We start from the raw sequence: 25,604 nt of genomic DNA, 5'->3' as shown, positions 1-25,604 counted from the left end.
TCCCATTCAGTTTTTTAAAAACTGATATTAATACTTGTTCTTATGACTTTTCAATTCCCTGATCATTTTTAATTTAACGGTCACTATGTTTAAAGTACATATTAGGTGTTTTTCTAGGCATATAAATGATTACATACACTAATAATAACAAACCCAGATGCATGTTGGGTACTTCAGGTAGTTGGGAATATGAGTAGAATACACGTGCAGACTACATTGCTCATTTCTTTTTGTATTCGGAGTCAGATAAATGGCAAAGGGAAATGTTATCAAAAAATGCTTTTTAAAAGTGAAGGATTTACCTAAAGATAATTAAGATTATAATCTGAGCTGCTTATTTGCTTTTTAACTTTTAAACTGAAAACCTTCCATTGGCAAGTCAAAGCTTTGACTGGGTTGTGCTTCCTCCAACCTCATACCACTTTTTATTTTTATAACATCTGTGAAATTCTTAAGTGAGTAATTGGCTGTTTTTAATAGGTCACCATATGTATTCAGGAGACTGCATTGGGGTCATTGTTGTTTGGAACACTTACGTGAAAGTGACTGATCTGCAGCACTCCGTGCGCCACTGGACGATGGATAAGGTACAGAACCATTTTCATAACTGAGGTTTCCTGAAGGAAGTTGCAAGAGAATCAGCTGCAGCACTTTGAGAAGACCATAACACAGCTTAGTCTGTCCTTTGAAAAAGTAAGCTTCTCTCTGTCCAAAAGCCAACCATCATATCTTCCTGGCAACTAAAGTCCATAGTTATTGATTCACTGTCACATCTTCCTGATAGGTGATTAATATCAACTTGAAGTTTTCACTTTGGCCACACTGTACCCTTGACTTTTTCAGGGCTATTCTAGGTAAGGAGTCTCCCACTAAGCTACAGCCTCACCCCATTTGTAGTCTTTTGAGGTCCAATTTGCAGCATGGCATTAGCTGAAATTCACATTAAAATAATACATATGTCTTTTTATCATCACCCGTGGCTGAGAGCTGATTTTCTATTATTTGTTCCTTGTGTGTCCTCCGCAGCCTAGTGCTGTCACTAGGAACATCATCTGTGCTCTGTGTCAGAGCAGGGTAACTATGACAGGGCTGTCATTTAGTCATGGTAGTTGCTCCGTTTGAAATTTGCTAGTGAGAGAAACAAATAAGGGAATGTGTTCCTTTTGGGAAACAGTTTTATGTTTTCTGAGCAGTTTTGTTAGTTTTATTTTTGTAATTAAAAATATAAATGAACTGGTAAGCCTGAGTTGCGTTTTATGATATGTTGTTATAGTTTCTACATGTTATATTTTTTCTTTATTTTTCCTAATGAATTTTGACAATAGATTTCTTCTTTTTTTGGAAAAAGATACATCTAAGAGAAAAATAAAAAAAGAGTTCTGTGAATTTCAGTTAAACCAAGGCTATGAGACCTATTCAGAATATTCTGTCTTGAGTTATTCTCACCTGGCCAGTTGGCTTCGCTGATGACACCTTAAGACCCGTCATGTAGCCCCATGCCGTACAGTTCAGTGATCCAGACGTACAGTGCAGGATTAGTCACCGGCCCTGGAGTTCTTGTATTTCTTTGCCTTAATACAGTAACCTGGGCACCTGTATACCGTGAAAACTACATGTCAGCATCATGTGAAACAGGCAGTTAAAGTTGGGAAACAATTTGCTGTCTTTAGTAGTGACTAAAAAACGAGACTGCTGGCAGTATGGGGGGTTCTGAGTGCAGACTCTTAGCCAGCCTCACACTGACTCCCAGGCGAGGGCCGCTTAGTCTGAGCATGGCTGTGGTGCAGAGAAGCTGGGCAGGAAGGGAGCCACTGGGCAACTGCAGTCTGCCATCGGTTCCCCACAGTTGTTGTCTCTCAGTTCACTAACCTTCCCCACTGTGGTGTCTAAGGAAGCTGGTAGATCTGGAGCCAGACAGCAGCAGGATTCAGCCGCTAAGCTCAGGCAGCAGGGCCGCCTGACACTGCTGGAGTTAGTCAGCCCCCGGTGCTGAAGAGGAAAACCTCTAGGTGAAAAATAAAGAACGCAAGTGAGAAGAAGGCTCATTCAGAATTCTGCCCCAGCATGAGGGACTTTCCTTAGACGCTGGACTTTAGCCAACGTTGTTTGAGAGACAGCTCTGCTCAGCACAGTGCGAGCCCTGCCGACCCCCCCCCCCTTACTCTGCATGTCAGCCTTTTCATCCTTGTAGCAAAGCCAAAGACGATCTTTGGTAATCTTTTTAAAATTTCTATTATGTACACTAAAGGTTATAGCATGGTTATGATAGGACACATATTTAATAAAATGTTACTTACTATAGTGAGTCAAATTGACAGAGCCGTCATGTTGCGTTGCCTTCTTGGTTGTTTTGTGACTAGAGAAGCTAAAATGTGTTCATGTCACATGATTTCTACATGGAGATTTCGAATTGCTGTTCTGACTGAAAGCTTCCTGTTTCCTCCATGACTCAGTTTCTTACGCATTTGACTCGTAGACCCCACTGTGATCTAAGCGAGACTGCAGTGTTTGCCGTGTTTTTCATGCAGCATCTGACTCAGTCAACATGTGTCCTGGGCTCATCCTTGCTGTGGAGAACAAAAAGCTTTTTGTTTTGTGGGGATGAATAACATTGGAGAGCAGAGAAGAGATGGGCTGGCTGGATGCATTTCCTTAAAGCTTAGCGGTGTTGAATGTCGTCTGTTCGTGTATTTTCAGCCATTTTTATGTCCTTTGTGCAAATATGTCTATTTAGTCTCTTGCCCGTTTTTTTACCCAAATTACTAATTTTCCTGGTGCTGAGTGTATGTGTTCTGGGATTAATTTCTTTATCAGTCAGATGATTTGCAGATTATTTTCCAGGTGTATACACTGTAGTTCATTGTGCTATTGCTTTTTTCTTTTCTTTTTTTTTCAGCACAGCTGCCTTTTAGTATAGTGGAGTACATTTTGTGTTTACTTTTGTGGCCTAAGTTTTTGGTATTTTCCCCTCAGTCCCCCCTACCCCCCAAGCAAATTGCCAAGGCCAGTGCTCAGCAGCTCTCCCCTCTGTGGCCACAGCTTTATAGCTTCTGGTCTTACCTGTGTGCTGTATCCACTATGAGTTGATTTTACTGTGCTGTGTGAGAGTGGGTCTCACGTAAGCCTCTGCAGACTGATGCAATTATTAGGCCTGTGACACACCTTCTTATGGCAAGTGGAAGTTTATGAAGAAAGGGTCTGATTCTGCTTACCAAGTCAGGTTTGAGTTTATAAAATACTGAATTTTTTCTTGCATGATATAGACAGAAAAGGCAATGTGAGAAGATTAATGTAAAATACTTTTTAGGGCTGGCTATATTTTGAGAAAGTAAATAACATACAAAACACATCATAATTAAATTCAACACTATTATAGCATGAAAATAGAATTTTCCATTTTTATTTTTTAAAACTAAATTGAAGTTGCTAAAAATCCTTTTTGCTAAAAACTTCAAAATATTCAGTGTAGTAGAATTGAAATTCTTGGTTCGTTTCTTAATTTTATTTTATTTTGTTGAGAAATGTTCTTATACTGTATCCCATGGGAACCTGAAAATTACTGTAGGCCACAGACTCACGGACTCCCTCTTGCTTCAGCTGCCCAGGTGCTGGTGTTCGGTGGGTGAGGTACTGTTGTCGGCTAGAAATGACATTTTAAAATTAACTTGTTGGGCTGGAGAGATGGCTTAGTGGTTAAGAGCACTGCCTGCTCTTCCTAAAGGTCCTGAGTTCAATTCCCAAAAACCACATGGTGGCTCACAACCATCCATAATGAGATTTGATGCCCTCTTCTGGCCTGCAGGTGTACATGCAGATAGAACACTGTATACATAATAATAAATAAACAAATTCACTTATTAAAAAAATTAATAATAAAATAAAATTAACTTGTCCTTTCTAAACAGTGCAACATGAACACTTCAGTAGCAGTAGTTGGGCCTTTTGTAAAATTTATTTTTGTACCATTTTAGGAAATTAAGGAAACTGAATTCCGGGGCGTTCCAATAAGTTACCTGGAGGTTCATCCCAATGGAAACCGGTTGCTAATCCACACCAAGGACAGCACGCTGAGGATCATGGACCTGCGCATGTGAGTGTCTCTGTGGTAACAGGACAAGTGTCTCGGGGTGCTTTTGAGTAGGCAGTCTCCTGTCCTGGGCATACCATCTGTACACAGCTTTATGTTGCTTCTTAAGTCTGATAAGTGAAGGTCAGAGGTGCTGCTATGCATGCCAAGGCTAGGACAACACCCACAACAGAGACATGCTTGATACTGGTTAAATAGCTCTGAGGCTGAAATGTAATCGTTTGTTTTATTTTCACCAGACTCTCACACTTTGACACTGAGCTAGACTACAGTACACGTAACTCATGGACATGTCTCTTGGTTGATGCAGCTTTGCCTTTGTTTTACTTCAGCAGAGGAAAAGCGGGAAAAAGCTACTGTAAAAGACAAGCAGAGCAGAGTTTGGCAAAAGCGGTGTGCATTGCTAGTGCACTGTGTTTGTCGTTAGCGTTCCATGCGAAAGCTACTTCATGAGTTTCCTACTGGATTTAGGAATACACATGTCAACCTATGTGAGGTGACCCTGCACATACCTTTTTACACATTAGCCCCTTCAGGCTTTACGTCATAGCTCATGACCCAGCATGGGTGTTGTGGGAAATTGGTAGCAGAATTACCACATCTAAGTTTATAATCTAGTCGTTACCTTTCACATAACAACAACAGACATTTGAGGGTTAGTACTGGACTCTGAGCATTCTCTTTTCTACGCATAGTGCCCATGGCATGCCAGGTGGATAAGCCAGCCCTCATGTGTGAGTCTTCTTAAATATAAATGTATGCTATAATTAGTATACATGTTAAGCAATAAGAGAGGTGACGGCTATAATTTAGCCTTCGTTTAAAGGTTCTGTTGAAAGACTGACATTTGAGTCAGTCTTGAAGGATGGATAAACTTAGATACGATGGAGGTTTTCAGTCGTGTTGAAAATAAAGTTCAAAGTGAGATATGTGTTCAAGGCAGATAGGTAGCCTGAGCATAGGCTTCTTGACAAGTAATACTAAGATGTTTTTAAAATAGAAACTAGGACTAGATTAGGAGGCCCTTTTAAGCCCTATAAGATCACACCTGGCTCCAGAGGTGGGCTGTTTAAAGAGTCAAACACTGCCTTTTCTACCCTTTGCCCTTTCTCAGATGGGAGAATGAACTAGTTAGTAAGTAGAATGCTTACAACAATAAAAGCACATTGTAAAGGCTCCATAAATAACTTAATAACTCAAGGCCTGGAAATCTAAACTGAACTTACATATATGTGTGTGTATTGAATACACACACACACACACAATTTCTGCAAAGATTGCAAGGCTCTGTTTTTACACCTTGTTTCTGAGAGCACCTGTACATATACCCGCAGTCTTCTCCAGGGCCATCCTTTAGGTGTTCTCCTAAGATATGAGTGGACACTGACTGTTGCCTCACCAGCATACCCTGTTGTTGTGGAAAGCGAGGATGGAAATTACTGGTTAAACAAAAGTGAGCTAAATTATAGAATAATTTGCTTATTTGTTTACACACAATACATATATATACAACAAGATTGCAATAGAAACCATGTTTGTGGTAGGAGATATTGTAGGAGAAATCAAGATGTACACTAAATGTTGTCCAACAATAGAGCATTCCTTAAGATACATTAAGACAATGACATACGCCCATTGGAATCATATGGCCGTCGGTATTTTCTGTTGAGTGAGAACGTTACAGTACCCTATCTAGACATTGGAGCCCTGCACCAATGTCAGCATCATTAGTATAGCTCAGCTGAGGAAAAAAATCAATCACATAAATTAGAAAGGAGCATAAAAGCAACTTTGTTTGCTGAGCACCCACCACAGACTGTCTACCCTACCACAGACTCTCAAAAGCATTGTTACCAATGCAGAGTCAGTGTTTCCAAATGGCATTTCTGTCCCACTACTCCTTTAAATGGTTGACTTGGGTGACACATGCACGTTTTTGTTTGTTTATAGACTTGCAGCCAGGAAATTTGTTGGTGCGGCAAATTATCGGGAGAAGATCCATAGTACTTTGACACCGTGCGGGACTTTCCTCTTTTCTGGGAGTGAGGATGGAATAGTGTACGTTTGGAACCCAGAGACAGGTAAGTATTATCTTCAAAACATCTTTTGGGGAATGGGTTAGAAAGTTAAAAGTATGTGAAAACTACAGATTTTGATATTTTTAGAAAAAGTCTGACTTTGTGCTTTTTAACGATGTGTTTTAAAATTGGGTTGTGTGTTAGCCATCTTTGTCATCGCTGTCACAAAACAGTTGACATGAAGCAGCATAAGCAGGGAGGGTGACATGTTTGCTCCAAGCTCCAAAGATGTTCTCCATCACGGCCAGGGAGCCATATGGCAAGAGGCAGAGGCGGCCCCTCGCTTACATTGGCAGGTTGGAAGCAGAGTGTGGTGGCTGGGGATAAAAGCAGTGCCATCTAAGTGTGGGGATGTGAGTTTGAGTCCCCAGAAACCACACAAACCAAGCAATGACACCTACCTGTGTCCCAGCGTTCCTGTGAACAGTGGGAGGCAGAGGTAGAAGAGGACCAGAGAAGCTCATGCATCGGTAGCCTGGCCTCTGAAGATGCCAGCAAAAGATTCTGTCTCCAAGGAGAAGCAAAGAGAAGACACACATGCACACATATACATATGCACGCACACACACATGCACACACAGCCGACTAGTGAGCAGGGGCTAGGACCATTAGAACCTCACCTTCAGTGATGCCCTCCATCTCCATGAAGGCTCCTCAGCCTAAAGGTTCAGCGCTTCTGAACTGGTACCAGTCAGGACCAAGTATCCAAGCACATGAGCCCATATGGACAGCTTACAGCAGACCACAACAGGTTGGAGATGTTGATAACATTCAGCTGTATATATTACACTTAGTCTTGTGGTTTTAATACCATTGTGAGTTCAGAATTATAAATCAAGAGTTACTCTTTCCATGCCTGTGAGATAGTCGTGAGAAGTCCTGTGTGAACACTGTAGTCCAACACAGGCGCAATCAGCTGAGCCGTGACTGTGCAGGTGCATGGCGAACACTGAGGGGATAGTTTAATTAGTAACAAAACATTCCAGTCAAGGCTTCTGATGCCTTTTGACTTTGGCTGATTTTCTAGGTTTCAGTGGCTCCTGTTTGTGGCATCTTCTAGTTCTGCTGCAGGTACTTTTCAAGCAGCAGCACCCAACCGCCAGAAGAAAAAAATCAAATAGGAAAATTGAGCCAACTCTCCCCTGACCAGAGTTTGTTCAGTTTTGGGTGTTGTAATCCGCCCCAGGCCTGCCAAGTTCTTTGTTAGTTACAACTTGTGGTCTTTTCTCAGATCTCGGTCGTACATCTCTCTCCTGTTCCGTCACAACACTTCATGTGTATTTTGTTCCCCAAAACATTGAAGATGTTGGGTTAAAATGTACAAGCAGGCCTACAGAATGCAAAGTAGAGACACTCAAGCGCCTGAAGTAATTCAGGTTTTCATGTAGACAGTGGGAGCCTCATCACTGCTGTGAATATGTTCAGACACGGCACAGAATAATCACAGAGTGACAAGTGTGTGACATAGTACAAGTTGTTGCATTTCTTTTCTTTCTTTAGGAGAACAAGTGGCAATGTATTCTGACCTGCCTTTCAAGTCAACTATTCGAGACATTTCTTACCATCCCTTTGAAAATATGGTTGCATTTTGTGCATTTGGGCAGAGTGAGCCAATTCTTCTTTATATTTATGATTTCCAAGGTAAGTCCACTCATATTGGAATCACGCGTGCCATAAAACCTGTTACTAACCCTCCAACTAACAGTCTCTTTGAATATACAATATAAAAGACCCAAAGTGATAGTATACATTGTTACTAGGAAATTTCTCCGTGTAGCCTTGGCTGTCCTGGACTTGCTTTGTAGACCAGATTGGCCTCGAACTCACAGAGATCTGCCTGCCTCTGCCTCCCGAGTGCTAGGATTACAGGCGTGTGCCATCGCTGCCATCACCACCGGTTCCATTTTGTTATTTTTCATGTATTAGAGCATGGAATGTAGACATTAGCAGAAGTGCACATAGTGGGGCTGAGGCTGGAGGTCAGTCGGCAGTGTGCTCTCCTGGGGCCGAGGCTGGAGGTCAGTCGGCAGTGTGCTCCCCTGGGGCCGAGGCTGGAGGTCAGTCGGCAGTGTGCTCCCCTGGGGCTGAGGCTGGAGGTCAGTCACCAGTGTGCTCCCCTGGGGCTGAGGCTGGAGGTCAGTCACCAGTGTGCTCCCCTGGCGTGCAAGAACTCTGCGTGTGCTCATTAGCGCAGGACTTGGATGTTCTGCTGCCCGCCTGTAACTAGTCCCTGGTTTATGTGGAGACGGGAGGGTCAGCTCATCCTCTGCCAACCTTGTGCTTTGTTGAAATCACAAAGCAACCATTTTCCTAGCAAATCAATGAAATTCATATAAAATTGGGATTATTTCAACTGAATTTAAATGGTAAATGGTTCAGAAAATATGAATTTTTAGTGTTTTAGTTGAATATTGAGTTAATTATTTTGTTATTTGTGGCTTATTTGTATGTTAGAGGTTTGTTTGGTTTGGAGGCTTTTATTTACAAAAGCTTTGGCTTTTTTGTTTTCTTTTGAGACAGAGTCTTTGTAGCCTAGGCTGGCTTTGAACTCACTATGTAAGTTTAGGGAACCTTGAACATCAGTCAGTCGTCTTGTTTCTGTCTCCTGAGGTTTGGGATTATAAGTGTGAGACAACAAACTGGTTTAAGCTAATTTCTTATTCTATGATTGATTGATTGATTGATTGACCTAATTTCTTATTCTGTGAGTGATTAGTTCACTGGTTGGTTGATATTTTGAGACAGGGTTTCTCTGTGCAGCCTTGGGTGTCCTGGACTCATTTTGTAGACCAGGTTGGCCTCGAAGTCACAGAGATCCTCCTGCCTCTGCCTCCTGGGTGCTTGCATTAAAGGTGTTCACCACCACCACCCTGCTTGATTTTTTTTTAAGCTAATAGTTTTGGTAAATTGTAGTTGAGAATTTTTTAATATAAAAGATGGAGGGGATTTAAATGTCAGTGAATAAGGAATCTGGCAAAGAAATCTAATGTTTTCAACTCTACAGACTACATGTGCCTACTATTCTAAGAATAAGAAGGGAGGTAAAACTTTGGACCCATTTATTAGGGTTCAGGAGACATTCTAAGAATTAGTGAGATCCATTTTTTAAAATACTTATTTCTATTCTGAAATTAGGATTTCGCTTTTCTAATTGCATAGTCTTTCTCAAAAGCAGTATTTTATAACCTTCACATGTTAATTGTATACAGTGAAAGGTCTTTATTAGTTTTTTTTGCTTTAGTTAGAGTATGACATGCTTGTTCAATATTGAAAAGCTAGGATGATGTGCATACGTCATCTTATACTCAGAACTCATGCTCAGATTGAAGACACGCTGCTGCTGGTGATAGGATTATCAGGCACAGATGCCACTTCGACCTGTAGCGACTCTTAGCCGACTCGCTTCCTCCCATTGCAGAGAAGCCAGTGAGTTTCTCAGGTCTGTCTCATTCTAACAAGTAACCTGAAACAGTTATCTGCCTCATTCAAGTCTTCCCATAGACAAAGATAATTACACCCAATTACTGCATAATTGGACGTGCTCTCCAGGAAAAGGGGTCTAGGCATTGCTTCAGATGCTAGGGGATTTCACAACCACCATCATTCACCTTATAATTTGTTTTTTTAGACTTTTGGAATCTTGACTGGAGAGGTTAGTTAAGTTCCGCTCCGTCTTTGCCTTTAGTTTCCCATGGGCCCAGAGCGTCGTGGTTCAGAAGGAACAAGGCTCTTAGGCTGGAGAGCAGTGTGGAGCTCAGGTTCCTGCTCTGCTCACTTCAGGGACCTTAGCGAATGCCTCCTGCCTATCTGACCCTGCATTCTTTCATCATTTGAAAGGTACTTCCAGTAACAGTGCCTGCCCTACTAAAAAGAGCTCCAGGGACACATGAGGCAGTGACGTAAGCGCCTTGTAAAATGATGAGCACTGCAGTAAGAGAAACCAAAATTAGTACTTGTTTTATGCCCATCCCCCAGCCTCCAGTAACTTCACAGGAATTCGTGCCTTAACATGCCAGTAAGCACCTCTTGGTGGAGTTGAAAGGTGGTCCCCCTCCCTTCACTCCACGGTCAACCTTTTCCAGTTATTTGTTAACCCGCAGGCCACACCAGGCCAACCACATCACAGCACTCGATATGTACGGCCAAAGCATGTTGCAGCCACATTGTCCTAGAGGGCGTCTCAGAGATGATGCTATGTGGCTAATAACACATGGAGTTATCTATTTTAGGTCACATATTTAAAATACAAATTTTGATGCACTGCATATACCTGGACAAAAAAAATTAAAGCTCAAAATGTTTCAACCTACCCTCCAGACTTCATTGCCTGTTTTTAAAGAGGGGAAGACTCAGGGAGAAGACGCTGACCCAAAGCCGTGTGGTGTTTGCCTCAGTTACTTTGAATGGCATAGGTATGGAAGAGATGACACATTTCAGTCACCACAATCAGTCGTTCAAATAATCTTTAGATTTTTTATTAAAATTTTTAATGTTTAATTAGCCTATTACAGTTTTGCCCTTTAAAAAAAAAAAAACACAGGGACATACTGCTCAAAATAGGTTTTCTGAGAATAAAGCTCACATGTGGTTTTACTAAGTTTTAATAATACAAAGTTCAAAAGAAACAGAAACGCTAACTTACTTTTAAAATAGCTTCTGAAATTTTCAAGGAAAAATAAGCAAGTTCATTTTTTTTGTAAGTTAAATAAGCCGAAATGAGACCACAGTGGTAGCTGGATGCATCATCCAGCTCTCGGTTCTGGTTGAGTCTGTGAAGAGTCAGCAAGAGTCTTTCCCTGCTAAGTGCGTTCAGCTTGTGGGCTTGTGAGCCTTTTATTCTACTGACTTTCTGCTTGCTTTGGGGGGGCGGGGAGAAATACAATTTTTTACTTTCAGAAGGCAGGTTTTTTTTTTTTTTTTTTGCCTGATTTTGAAAGGGTTAATCATCTAGGGATACAAAGTTTAGTCATAGGGAGCCACAACCACTGTCCACTGAGGGCTCCCACTACACAGCAGCACCCAGAGGAACAGTGGAGCCAGACTCTGGCAGTAAATGTTTGGTTATTAAACAGTGTTTGTCTACTTAGGGCTGCTGTATGTTTAAGAATAATTATAGTGCCTGTATAGCATTATGTTTTAAATACTTTATAAATATATTTGTTTAAATACTCACTATGGTTTATGATATAAATGCTTTTAGTTACACAATCTTAGAAGACCGAGCAGTTAAATCATTGTAGTAGACGTTCTTGAATCTATAATCCCTTTTTTTTTTTTTTTTTTTTTTTTTTTTTTTTTTTTTTTTGGAGACAGAGTTTTTCTGTGTAGCCCTGGCTGTCCTGTGAACCAAGCTGGCTTTTAAATCCACTTGACTCTGCCTTCCAAGTGCTAGTGTTAAAGGTGTGCGTCACCACCACTCAACCAAAATTTATACTCTTATTTGCCCATTAAATTTACTTATGAGCAAATGGCCTGCTATATTATCTTTTGAACAAGCAAATGTTTCTATATAGTATTAGTTTCTCTATGGAATATGTAATTTATGTGGTGTTTTTATACATTATAGGAAACAAAGATGTTGCTCACTTGTTTGTTACCAGCACCTAACTTGAATGCTGCCATATACTGACTGCTTATGTAGTATGTTAAGTAGGGTCTCTCTTAGGCAAGCTCTTACTATTGCTAACCCAGGGTAATGAGCCTGAGCTCTCACTAGGTGGCAGTGTCTCCTCGGAAGGAGTGTTAACACTGGCCTCTATGTCAGTGCAAAGCACTGTGCCCAGCTGAGTTAAGCTGCAAACCAGGGCGCAAACTCTGCTTGCCTCTTCACTGCTGATCCTGCATACTTTTCACATAGTTGATTAGTATACTGGAGACGCTTTAGTCAAGTTGAAAGGCTTTCTCTACAGTTGGTAGGATTTTAGAGTTCAGTGATCTGAAATAGATCCATTCAGAGGTAGACCAGTTATCTGCATTCTCGACTTGATAGCTTTATTTTCCACAATGTAGCATGCTCTCCCACAGTTCAGGAAAGTATACACCTTTAAGTTCATAGGTTTTGTTATAGCAGGGCGTGGGGCCACATGCCTGAGATTTCAGTACTTGATAGGGCAAGACTGGAAGGCCATGACTTCTAGGTCATTCTTAGGTACATGAAACTTCCAAGGATAGCCTGTACTAGAAGAGACCCCATCTCTCAAGTTGCTAATTGTCTATAGTGTTTATAAAGGACTATTTAGCTTAGTTCTTGTGCAGTATGCATTTGCATTAAGAGTTAAAATCCTTTCACAATAGAACTGTTTCTTAAATTTCATAAAAAATATAAAAAGGCATCATTAGTAGACTGAGACTAATGAGAGCACTGTGATCACAGCAAACACCAGGCACTTTCTCACAGAGCTTGTCCAAACACTTTAGAAAGCCACCATAGTCTTTATTTTACAGAGGGTGAAACTGAGGCCCCAGAGGATGAGGTAACTTTGCAAAGGTCATGTGTTGTTGGTGAAGCTGCCATATCAGCTCTAGGCTCTGTCTGAGCAGTGTCTTCATGGTAAGATAATACCCAGGTGACACACAGTTAATATCCACACCTTCCATATCATTTACTACTTCCCATGTGTGCTTCACAATCAGATTCAGATATTCTATTTCTCATGTTTTCATGGAATTACACCATAACAGATAGTCTGACTAAAGGATGGGGCTTTAAGTATTGATTTTTATCCCAGCATAAGGAATTAAAAATGAAACCCGCAACATTTGAAGGGCCGGCGGAACTGCTTTTATTCTGAAGTATTTACTATTCCTTGCAGACCATTCAGTGACTAAGGAAATAGGAAAATTTTCATTACGTGATAGCATTGAGCGTAAAGAAGAACTATGAATCCCTCCCCTGCGCCTTTTTATGCTTAAACAAGTGCGTTACAAAGTATAGCCAAAGGAGCGCTGTGATCCAAAGCAGACAGCAGTGTGGCAGGAGGCAGAGCCTGGGCCTCTCAACAGACCGAGGCCCTCTGTTGTTGCTAGGGGAACCTCGACCCTTCAATTTCACCAATGACGACTCAGGAGCCAGATGCTGGGGTGAAAGGCTGCTAGCTCAGAGAGGCAGAGAAAGCACACGACTGACCTCCCCCTCAGCCAACGTCCAGAGGGAATCTTTCCTTCTTCCATATAGTCTCAAAAAACCCTCGGACTGAGTGTCCCTCCCTTCTACTGTGCATCTCTGTGACTTTCTCTTATTCTTTCTCTCTCTCTCTCTCCCCCTCCCTCCTTCCCTCCCTCCCTCCCTCCCTCTCTCTTAAATAATCTGTTAATCTGTTAACTGGTTGCTTGCCTCACCTCTGGACCTATGGTTGACTTTATTTAATCCTTTTTACAATATTCAAGCAGAAAGCGCTTGGATTAAAGGTGTGTGCTAAAGCTGAGTCACACCACAGCTAGAAACAGGTTTTTCCAGTAAACAATACTATCTCGGGGTTCACAGTGTGATCAGGTGTTCTGCAGCATACCCTGTCCAACCCTCAGCAAATAATCTCAGTTTATGTATGCATCCTCCTCCTGAGCTGTGGAATCAGAATACTACCTGCTCTGTTTCACCTCCATATTTTGTTGAAGGATAGAATGACACTGTAAGCAAGATGTAAAGCCAGCGTGTTTACAGAGCTCATCAACGGGCTGCAGGAGGAAGCACTAGGGGTTTTTCTGTAGCATTGTGCATGTCACACACTGAGGTGAACCGTGTGCTGCGGGTTAGGCAGGCAGCGGGAAAGGGATCAACACCTCTGCAGTGGATTTTCAGACAGCTGAGGGGAGGAGCTGTAAAGCATTTTCATGTCTGTGACATTGTTTTAAGCAAATACAGGTGCTACCTATATGTTCTTGATGCCTTGACCGTTCCTCTGCCGTGCCAGTAGCTCCTTGCAGCAACTGGGTCACCTCCAAGAGGATGGAGACCCAAAAGGAGTTGTATGCTCCACGCCTGCTATAGTACATGCATGTGATGATTTCTCAGACAGATGAAAGGGTGAGGATGAGCACATTCAAATTGTGAGCTTTAAACATAGCAGGTTAGATCTCAGAGCTAAGTTTTAAGCCTACAAAATTAAATTAGCACAGAGAAGAAAATGATAACATGTAGAAACAGGGCTGGCTAACTGTATACATGCTCTCCAACCAGAGCTGAAAGCAACTTGGAAGCCCCCAGATGCTTACAAGCGTAGGGCTTGAAGTCATCTGTCACCAACTATTCTATTTTACAAGGGGAAATGTATGTGTCTTAGGCAGACCTACTGGCGTGTGTGGTGTAGCATGTGAGTGTAGGTGGGTGTGGGGGTGTGTGGTGGGCCTGAAGAACTTACAAGCAGTTTCTGTGTGTACTCTAAGATCGCACACTTCATGCATACATCTGTGGACTGTTGGTAAAGGTCCTCTGTACAGATCTAGAGGTACGAAAAACGCAGTCGGGTATTGATTGGACTGCTTGAAATCCAAGTTTTTATATAACATGTTAACAGGGCACCATAGAAATCAATACCCATAGTTTGAGATTTTATTGTTTTACTCCATTTAGAATATTTTAATACATTGTGAACTATATCTTACTATTTTGCAAAACTTAAAGACTTATTTAGTCAGTACCTTCTTCTGGTTTTAGCAGGTAAGTTTTCTTCTTTGAAAGAGAAAAGGCAGCATAGATGCAGTGTATCATAATAGTTAGAAAACAATAAGAGAGAAAGCAGTCAAAGCGCGCTAGCTTATCCCTGACGCCAGCATATGGGCTTCTTGTCCATCCTTGTGACTGCTCACGTACTCAGCTTAGATGAAATAGTACTGGGCAAACAAAAAATCTCACACAATCCAGGAAGTGAGAATGCCAGAATATCACAAAATGTGATATTCTGAGCCCTGAAACCCACGCACCCTAAAGACAGACCTTCCTAGTGCCACACGTGGAGCTCTTTTCTTTAGTTGTTTTTCTACAGCTTTATATTTGCTTATTTTTTAAAGCTATCTTTGAATAATGGAACGTGAAATAAATGTTTTTGTTACTCTAGAAACACGTCTAAATTATATTTTTAAAAACACTAGAGTCAAATGTGCCAAAAAAAAAAAAAAAAATCTGTACAGAATGAGGACTCAAGAAGTGCTGGTCATTGACTGTTGCCGTAGTCAGCAAGGCATTTCCCAGAGCTCTGTCCTTGGAAACTCATCCATCACGGTCCGCAGAGAACACTGGGCATTAGCTGTCTCTTCTCTTCAATTTACATAGATGAAGTTGTGTGTAAATATTTTAAAAGCCATAATTTTTGCAGGTGCTGTGCCACAGATATGTTTTATTATTTTTTAAAAGTCCAATGAACATAAAGCTTATCAAGTAAATTAGAGCCTGGTATAGTGCCTCACACTGGCAGATCTCTGTGAGTTTGAGGCCTGTCTGGTCTACATAGCAAGTTCCAGGACAGCCAAGGCCACATAGACAGACCCTGACACGCGCGCACACACACACACACACACACACACACACACAGAGAGAGAGAGAGAGAGAGAGAGAGAGAGAGAGAGAGAGAATATGAGAATATGAGAGAATAAATTTATTAAATAATTTTTACACAATAACTGGCGTGTGTTTAAGTGCACACTTAGCTTATTCATTTGTTCTTCAGGAACAACTGTCTTGAAGTACAATGGCCAGTTAGACAGAACATAAAGCATCACGTTTTTATCTGCATTTTTACTCCTGTTGTCTTTCTCCCTCCTTGCCTGTTGGCTACATGGCTCTGCTTTGGTAGATTTTCTATAGTTGTTCTTTGTTTCAACGATTGATTGAAGATGGAACTTGTGGCTCCTGCCTGCATATCAAGAGCAGCTAGCCTCTTCCATCGTCCTCTTGTCATTTGCATTGTGTGTGTGTACAGCTTCACTGGGACCATTACATACAGCACACTGGACAGACTTTAACTATATGCTTGATAACTTACTACGTGCAAGACCATCACCTCAAGTCAAGACAGTGAACACACTCATAGTCCCTCAGTCCCCTTTGCCTAATTGCTTCCTCACTTTTCCACTCTTTGGAAGCACTGTGTATTAGTTTCCATGTTCTAGAATTATTTATAGCAAAAGATACTGTATGGACTGTGAATTCCTTTATGTCTGGCTTTTTTCATTGGTAATTATTTTGGAGTTCATTTATGCTTTATCATTATCAGGCAGTTAGAAGAATAAACCAAAAGTAGCAGCTTCTCCAGATCCTTGGCAAGCCTGGCCTGACAGGACTTTGGTATTTCAGCCATTCTAGTAGACAGCTTTCTGCTTTCCCCAGCTCCGGTCTGCTCATCCCAAGCTGAATGCTGATGCTGAGGGCTTCCTCAGGCGCCTGTCGCCGTCTTTAGAGCTTCTGCACTATCTGTTTACATTTTGACCATTTTTCTTAAGTTGTCTTCTTTTGATGCATACCCTCAGACATATGATTTACAGATGTTTCTCCCAGTGTTTGCTCTGCTTTCTAATTAACACCTTAAAAAATAGAAGTTTAAAGTTCTGAAGTACAAATCATCAGTTTGTTCTTTCATGGATCTTAGTTTTGTATCTAAGAAATTTTTGCTTACTCTAAGCTCCGAGAATTGTTTTTCTATTTCTCGTTCTAGAACTTTCATAGCTTTGTGCATATTTGCATCTTGCCTTATTTTAATTTTAATATATGGTGTGGTGTATGGATCAAAGTTGGTTTGAATGTCCAACTGTCCCAGCACCATTTGATGAGAAGTTACCTTTATTCCTTGTCTGTGTGTGCTGGTTTCTCCGCTTGCTGATCCGCTTACCGTTATGCAAATGGCTGCCTGGATAGCTGGCTAGGTAACTTTTGTATATTCCTTTCATGTCCTGCAGCTTAACTGGAATCACTTCCTACTTCTAGTGGATTATGAAATATTGTTTTTGCTTGCTTGTTTGTTTGTTTTTAATTTCATTTGGATGTTCTTACAGAGATACAGGCCTAGTTCTTTGGAGTAAATGCCTCCTTAAAATTTGTTCCCTAGATGCCTCATTTTTCTCTCCTATCTTAGCATTACATAGGGAAAAAAAAGCATCTTGCAAAGAAATCTGTTCTCTTTTTTTTTTCCTTTTATACATTTTGTTCATACTTAGTGATTTTGACCAATAAAGTAAATCTGGTTCCTTTTTTTATATTTTTATCCAGAAATATGAACACTCATTGCCTGTCATTTACTTTTTAATTTATATCATCGTAGGGCTTCATTTGTTTTAATAAATATTTAAATGTTCATGAAACAAAGTCGGTCCTATTTTTTAATTAAAATATTGGTAATTCTTAACCTACCTGACTCACATAGCCCTACAGTAGAAATCTAATGAATCTGTCTTCTGAGACACTTACATACATGCGTAAAACCACCTCAGGATTCTGTCTGTAATTTTGAGAGTACACAGAATATGATGGCTTGTCCATTGATTGCTTTAATTTCCTTCCTTTTGTGTCACTTTTAAAAAGCCCTCCGTTTCAGTGTTGTATAATTAAGGAAATAGTTTTTAAATAATAAGTTTTTGTATCTTTCTCCCTTGGGGTGACTTTTTTGAGGTGTGTTTATCCTGTCAAGTGAGGGAGTGTGCTTGAGGGAGTCTTTTGAAGACGCTGCTCTCGGTCACCACCACTGCCAGCAAACAACACCACTTGAGCCTCTGCCTCTCTCTAGGGATTTAATCCGAAGCAGAAGTTCTGTTAAGAAACAAACCAACTATGAAAAGTGCTTCCTTGTGCAGCATCTGCAGCGTGGAAAGACAAGATGTTGAAAATATCTAGTGACAGGGAACAAGTGTCTTAAAGTCACAGTTCTTAGGTTTCTGACCGTTTGTTAAATGTCATCATTTCATGGCTTGAGTGTTGGATTATCTTCTTGCTGTGATGATTTGCACTAAGTTTAGATTCCTTTTTCTTTTCAGTAGCCCAGCAGGAGGCTGAGATGCTCAACCGCTGTAATGGCACACTCCCTCTGCCTGGAGTACATCAGAGTCAGGATGCTCTGTGCACCTGCCCCAAGCTGCCCCACCAGGGCTCTTTCCAGATCGATGAACTTGCCAACACTGAGAATAATTCATCAAGGAAGATTCAGCTTGTGAAACAAAGACTGGAAACTGTCACAGTATGTTTACTTTATTTATTTCCATTTTGTGGAAGTTGAAAATTTAAAGCCATTTCCATTGTTACACACTAAAGATTACCATAAGGAAGTTAGTTAATTTCTTAACAGGGTTTTCTGGTACTTTTGTGGTCCTTTCTGAGTACTAGTGCTGAAGCCATTATTTACCACAGGCAAACTGAATTTTGGTTAACGCATCCTTTTATAGGACTTATACATCCTTAAATACCAGTTCAGGACCTAAAGGTTCTGATCCAATGATCATACCTAGCACCCGTCATACGTCCCTGACTTAGCCTCTTAGGAAAGGAAGAGAAACCATGTCCCTGTGCACTCTGCTGCTGGGATCATTGAGGGGAGGGCTGCTAGCAGGTAGCCGCTCGGCTGGGGTCTAGTTCCCACTGCCAGCACTTCTAGAGACTGCTTCTTAGAAGACCAGGTAATGTTCCAACAAGATGTTTCTGTCCACCGGACCGAAGTCTGGTAAAAGCTTAACTTTGAGTGTTCCCCGTGCTTCAGTGTGCATCAGGGTCGTCTGGCAGGCTTGTCAGAGCACTAACTCTCAGACTCGATGGCTACACTTGTTGACCCCATATGTCTGGCTCAGTCTGAGTGACAACTTTCCTGGCGCTCTCAGAGCCATCTGATGAGAGCAGCTAGTCTGGTCAGGCCCTAGGATATAAGACCGTCATGCACTGGAGTTTTCTTCTCTCGTCTACATGGCAAGCTTCTTGAAGGCAGTCAGCATATCTGTATCCTGGCTGACTTTCACAATTCAATATAGGTGGGTCACCTAGGGAAAATTTGAATTACTAAAATTCCCTTCGATAGAGAATCTCTCTTTAGATAATAATATTAGCATATAGTACAATATTATTATATGGTAGATATTATATTATCTAATATAATAGTATCATCCAATGTAACATAATTATAAAATAATAATTTTGTTTCTGCCCTTTTATTTCTGTGTTCCTTTTTACAAAATAAATCAATACTCCTAGTTTTCTTTCAGTTTCCCCATTTTGATATTTTCCCTAACTCTTTACCTTACTGTTCTCTGATTGGTATGCACTGTCATGTTCTAATGGCTTCTGCCTAAGGCAGCACCGCTGCATTTGCATGCTTTCTTTGTAGGAAGTGCTGACCAACTGTAGCTTGTCATACTTGGGACAAATAAAACTTAGCTGCCTCAGTAACTAGCTGACTAAGGACATTTAAGATATTCTAGAGAACACAAATGATAGATCATATGGACACGATGTGTATACAGATATATGCACACACATCTATATGAACTGTGTAACATAAGGCAGTCTTGATGACACACTTGTAACGTGCTCACATTGACTGTTAGTGCAGCAGGCTTGCCCCACTGACACTACAGTGGCTGGGGTCCTTAAAAACAAAGCAACTATTTATATTCAAAAGACAGGTTTCATAGATTTTGCAAGTACAAATAATGTACAAAATCTCCTCCTATTTTAAAAGAATTTCTACAGGAAAAGCTACAGTAACTTTTTTCTGTGTGTAACTGGTGAGGTTCTGCTCGTGTTAAATAATGTGGTCTAATTTTATATGTAAATACTGCATAAGGCCAAGAAGTCCCTAAGGAGAGAAGCAGAAGGCGGCTGTAATGGGGAAAATGGGATACTCAGCCGGCTGCAGGCGTCAGGATAAACTGCCCTTACAGTAAGAAAGAGATTGAGGGCGGCGATCTGCACTGCAGTTCCGTAGAGCCGCCGCACAGTGTCATTCCATAAAAATAACTTAGGGTCATGACCCAAAAAATGTAACTCTTTCTTGGTGTTGGAGGTTTACCTGGAAGGCTATGATGTCCTGCTGGGGTACTATATTGTCCCCACATTTTATGGCAGCTCCATTTGAACTCCATTGATATATATGTCCCTAACTGTCGGAAGTTTCTACAGTAGTAGGCTTCCATGTGGCTTTCTAAAAGGCCCACATGTTAGTTACTCCCCAACATGCCCCTCTACCTTGCCCTTCCATTTCCCACCCCACTTAACTTCCTTTTTCCAATTTCTATTTTATTCTATTTCCCCTTCCTTAAAAGATCATCCCCCACCCCACCCCCACCCCCGCCCAATCCACTACTGGCTGCTGAGCTCTGTTGGTATTCTAAATGAAGCTTAGCTATGGAGCGGTAGGTACAAAGCCTACTGGACAGACTAGAGTTACAATGGAGAAGTAACAAGCTCATGTAGTGCAAAAGTGCCATTAGGTACACGTTGTGAATTGCAGGACTCCATGTGTAAAGTGCTTACTGCACAATCCTGAGGATGTGAGTTCAGTTCCTCAGCACCCACCTCAAAGCTGGCGTGGTGGTACATACCTGTAATCCCAGCACTGAGTAAGTGGAGACCACAGGCTCCCTAGAGGCCACTGGCCAGCTGGCCTAGCCAATCAGTGAAGACCCTGCCTCAAAAAAAAAAAAAAACCCGTAAGGTAGAGAGCGGTAAAGGGAGAAATCTGACATTGACCTCTGACTTCCAGATAAATACACAGATGTGTACACATCTGCCTACAAATTCATGTAACACACATACACACACATGTGTGCACATAATTAGTGTGTTAACAAGAAAAGAACAATATAGGCAAAACCTGTCAGAAGTAATCATTTGGATTGCGTTTTGTCAAATAGAGTAAATCAGATTTTTATTGATGAAGTCAAAAGGTAGTCTGAGAAATTTATTTAGAAAGAAAGACTCCTTGGCTAAGTTAAAAACAAAAAAATTCACAGGCAAAGTTTTAAACTCCACATTGCGAATGGTAAAAGGGAAAGGTGCTTGTTAAAATGTCATCTAATTAATGTGATAAGACAGAGAAGAATGTCGACACCAGCTGAGGGACGCAGGTGAGGACAGGACACGCTGCAGGTGCTTGCAGGCCAAGGGCGCAGGCAGGGCACAGGTGCACAGGTTCTAACCTGTGTCTGCCCTGTGACTCCCGAGTACGTTAGGGAAGCCCACTTTCCTTTTCTCTAAAAGTGAGTGCTCTGACATTGCTCTCCTTACTGAACTGTAAAGATTCAGTGAGATCCGGAATGTGCGTTTTCGCAGGGTGCCTGGATCATAGCACACTAGTGACAACAGCTACTGTTGACCAGCCAGAGGTGAGTGTGAAATGACTGTGCAGGGCATTGACTGGTAGCTTTAGGAGACCAGGCTGCATCTGTATAAACAGGAGCTATATGCTGAGAAGTAGTTCATCTACCTCAGACTGCTCCAGGTGAGTCAGGTAAAATAACAGATGACAATGATGACAGTTCGTGTCTTACCAGATATTTAAATATGTACTAACGCTAAAGTAATATAAATAGTGTGATGACATCAGAAGGGAAAAAAAGAACTATAGTATTAGGAAACATAAGTATAAATTAGCTGAAAATGTACATGTTAGGTTGTACATGCAAATAAAATCTTACTAAGAAGTTAAATATGTGGTTATAACTAAGGAGACGGGCATGAAGGTCAGCGAGAGGGCACTTGCCTGCTGTGCCCAGAGCGCAGGTTCAGTACACATCACCTCACCACACACACCCCACCCCTAGGACTACATGCTGCCGAAGATTTCTCTTATGTAAATGGGCGAAAGACTGCTAATCTTAGAATTTTAAATTTCTCTTGAATGAATATAAATATATGTATATATAACATGATACATATCTATACATACATATATGCAACAAATACCTATATGCAAAAGTGTTACTATAAGATGTGTTAAACAGTCTCATTAACTTGTAAAAAAAAAAAAACTTAACATTAAAGGAAAATAGTAAAACCTCAAAGAAATGGGCAAAAGAAATATGCTTGTAACTTCTAAGTAGACATTATTTTAAGATTTCTTTCTAACCACTAAGTGTCAAAGTAGCCAGGTGTCAACTGGAAAACAGGAGAGGAGAGGAGTGGAGAGGAGTGGAGAGAGGGAGAGAGAGAGAAAAAGAGAGGGAGGGAGACTGAGTCAGAGAGGAGGAGAGAGAGTGCGCACGCGCAAGCCAGCTTTGTTCATGTGCTGTGCTGTTAGAATGGATCTCTAGGTTCTCATTTTTCAGAAAGAAGTGTTAGGCCAGGTTCAGAAGCTTAGATATTTCTAAGAATACATACTCTCTTTGACCATAGCCCTGTGGATGGCGTCGCTTGGGGCTCTGCGGCCTTGCTCATAGGCCGCTGCTGTTTCATCAGCTGGCGCTGAGCCTGGCTCTTAATGCAAGTCGCCCCACCTCTCCTCCCTTGACTTAAACCTTGACCCCTTTAAACTAAACCTGCCAGGGCTGACCCTGAGAGCCTTATCCCTGCAGGGGCAAAGCGCACCTTCGTTGGGCTTGGCTTGAGTTGGAAAATAGAGTACAAGTGTGTGTGTGTTCTCTGTTACTTAGTTAAAATTAAGAGTTTAGGACTTTAAATTATATTTGTTTCCATTTAGTTCTTATATATTTTAGTGTTTTTAATATAATCAGTCAGATGTGGTCCACATTGTAAAAGCAATTGTAATAGATATATTGCTTTTTAAAATTTAGAGAAAAATGCATCTCCAGTAGAAAAAAGTGACTCCTTGTCTAGTGTTATGTATGACAAGGTTTTCCTGCGACACAAGAAATACTGAGCACTGGGCATTGACGCTCTCCTACCTCTCCCAGTCTTCAGACTGAGGGTTGGCAGCCTGCAGCACCCTCCTCTTACAGCATGTTTTCTGACATTTTATTTTATATAAAATACAGTATAACAATATATATTATGTTATGTATTATACATGGTAATATTTTACATCTGAAAACAAATGAAAATTAAATTAATGTAAAAAAATACCAGAAAGTATTTTTAAGAAATTAAATCAAAGATGATAGAAGTAAATCAATAATTTTTATAAAAGAATTTGTATCTCCTTAGTTATTCGGCTTTTAACACATATTTTCATTTTAAATTAGAAAATGCATATTTTGATATAAGAACTGCCTTTGAATATGAATTTTTGTCTAGTGTCTGTGGCTTAAAAACAAAACAAAAAAAATACATTATTTTTCCCATATAAACATATTTTACTAAACTTTTATGTATGATTCATTTTCCATTAGTCTGAATATAAAGTATCATGTATCAGAATGAAATAAAATATATTCCTATATGGCAGCTTTATTCTTGTTGTATTTTATAAGCATTTAAGTTGGTGGGATTTCCTGACTTTTGCCACAGTGCCTTTTCTCTTGTTTCTTGTAATTATCTTTTAGTAGAGTCCAAATACCATTTTCTTTAGAGAATCCTCTAGTTATAGAGATAAAGCACTCAACATAACCTTTTGTTACTAAGCTAGGGGTATTTTCTAGTAGAACTCAGGTTTAAGGTATGACTTGTATATATTTAAGTACATAATGAATTCATCTCAGCAGGCAGTTCACAGTGTTTATTCACCAGAAAAGGACATAAACATGGACGTTAATCTGATCCTTGGAGCACTGTTGTTCAGTCATATGTAAGCCATGTTTCACCGTTTGCAGACCTGACTGCTGGTCCCACAATAGTCCCTAAAGGGACTTACAGCCCAGGCGAAGCCTCCTGGGGACACAACTCACTGTGCACTTTCACACCAAGGGCACAGATTTGCCCTGGTGACTGCTTTTAGCAACTGCACAGCTGCTCTTTAAACCTGACTCTGTGACAAAATGTCTTCTAATGACAGGCAGACCTATCTCTCCAGCTGCCAGACCGCTCAAGACTGCCTTGATTTTCACATTAGCCCAGCTTGGTGGGCACAGGGGTGCTTGCCAGCAAGAACCATAGAAGCAATACTAGAATGACCTTTAAAATTATTTATCTCCACTTTGAGACACACTCCCTTTTTTCATCATCGCACAGGCAGTGCGTCCTATACCAGTTAGTGACAAGTAGCATGCTTTATTGCGGATGGTTCTGGGTATACTGTGTCTCTGGTACTTTCCTGAGTGCTTTCCATGCCTGCTGTAGTTGCTCCTCCAGCAGTACTTTAGGACAGGAGAGCGTGTTAGTGCCCTTGCTTTCCAAAGAGGAGCACGAAGCTGGTAGACTGGTGATGGAGTTGGACAGACTGCGCAGGTTGGACCTGAGGGTCAGGCCAGGAAGCTGGCTGCCCAGCTCCTCTTTTAGAAACTGAATCACCATAGCCTCTAAACAGTGTCTGCTTTTAAACCTTTACAAGAAAAATCCACTACTGTTCTTTTACATCTGTTTGCCTGTTCATTTGTTTGTTCTAGACTTAAGGTTGATGGTTGTTTTCTTAGTATACCAAGCTGATGATAAATGTTGGTTAATTATAACTAGAGTTGAATATTTTTTGTTTGCAAATTTTCAACTTGTACATTCATTATTCATTGATTGCTAGTATTTTCTTTTCAAGAATGATAATTTTGGCCTTATTCTATGATTTATAAACAGTCCTTGTACTTTTTAAAATTACTTGTCACCTTCTTTATCATCTGTGGTATTTTTGAGATTTTTATTAGATAAAAATTGCTAATGTGGAAATTACAGACATTGATACCATTCATAGTAATAACTATGAGCTTCAGGTAACTTGGAGTTTACCTTCTAGGCCTGTTTCTGTTGTAAGCTAGGATTTGGATATTTATGCCAGGCTTATCAAGGAGACCAATCTTCCCTCAGACAACTAAAGCTGAGCCCTCAGAAGTTTTTGTCAGTGCCTTCGGCATTGGCAAGTTGGTCTTTTTATTAAATGTCATGAGGTGTCTTGAATTTATACTATTTGCAGCTCATTTGAAGCAGTGCAGGGGTACAAAGAAACTCAAATGCTGGTCTTGGTTATTAGAATACTGACAACTAAATTTTTTTTTAAGAGTCAATGTTTTTAAAAAGAATCCATCTTTATTGTACTGTATTTCTTTTAGGAGGTGATACGATCCTGTGCTGCAAAAGTAAGTAGTTTTTATTACCAGGAAGACAACTTTAAAATTAAGCTTCTATTGTGATATACCAAAACATTGGACTGCACCACTGTGGAGCCCGTGGCTTCTACAGCAGTTGCCTGGTGTGTACTTCTCTTAGTGAGCTCCCAGTTTACCAAAATTACAACCCTGGGTCCCCAGTATCCGTTAGGAAGAGTACTTGTCAAGCAGCTCCCAAGTTCTGAAGATTTAAAATTCTGGCAATTGGGATGTGATTTCAGTACAGGTCCAGCGCACACCAGCATCCTCTTTGACTAGCAAGCCCATTCTTACACGCAGCCTTTAATCAGTTAAAGAGTCAGACCGAAGGTCCTCACATTCTTTCC

At 40.8% G+C, this 25,604-nt stretch overlaps 1 protein-coding gene across 1 annotated transcript in view; it reads left to right on the top strand.

Annotated features, from left to right (window-relative positions):
- The window catches only part of Ahi1 (Abelson helper integration site 1), a 127,523-nt gene that overhangs the window by 18,941 nt on the left and 82,978 nt on the right, over positions 1 to 25,604 (top strand). Inside the window, exons 11-16 of the mRNA XM_051164304.1 lie at positions 481 to 587; positions 3,972 to 4,090; positions 6,038 to 6,168; positions 7,666 to 7,806; positions 18,124 to 18,323; positions 25,222 to 25,248. Of these exons, the coding sequence (XP_051020261.1) occupies positions 481 to 587; positions 3,972 to 4,090; positions 6,038 to 6,168; positions 7,666 to 7,806; positions 18,124 to 18,323; positions 25,222 to 25,248 (725 nt within the window). The remainder of the gene's footprint in view (positions 1 to 480; positions 588 to 3,971; positions 4,091 to 6,037; positions 6,169 to 7,665; positions 7,807 to 18,123; positions 18,324 to 25,221; positions 25,249 to 25,604) is intronic.

Source organism: Acomys russatus, chromosome 21, assembly GCF_903995435.1.
Source record: "Acomys russatus chromosome 21, mAcoRus1.1, whole genome shotgun sequence".
Taxonomy (NCBI): Eukaryota; Metazoa; Chordata; class Mammalia; order Rodentia; family Muridae; genus Acomys; species Acomys russatus.
This window is presented reverse-complemented; position numbering and strand designations above follow the sequence as displayed.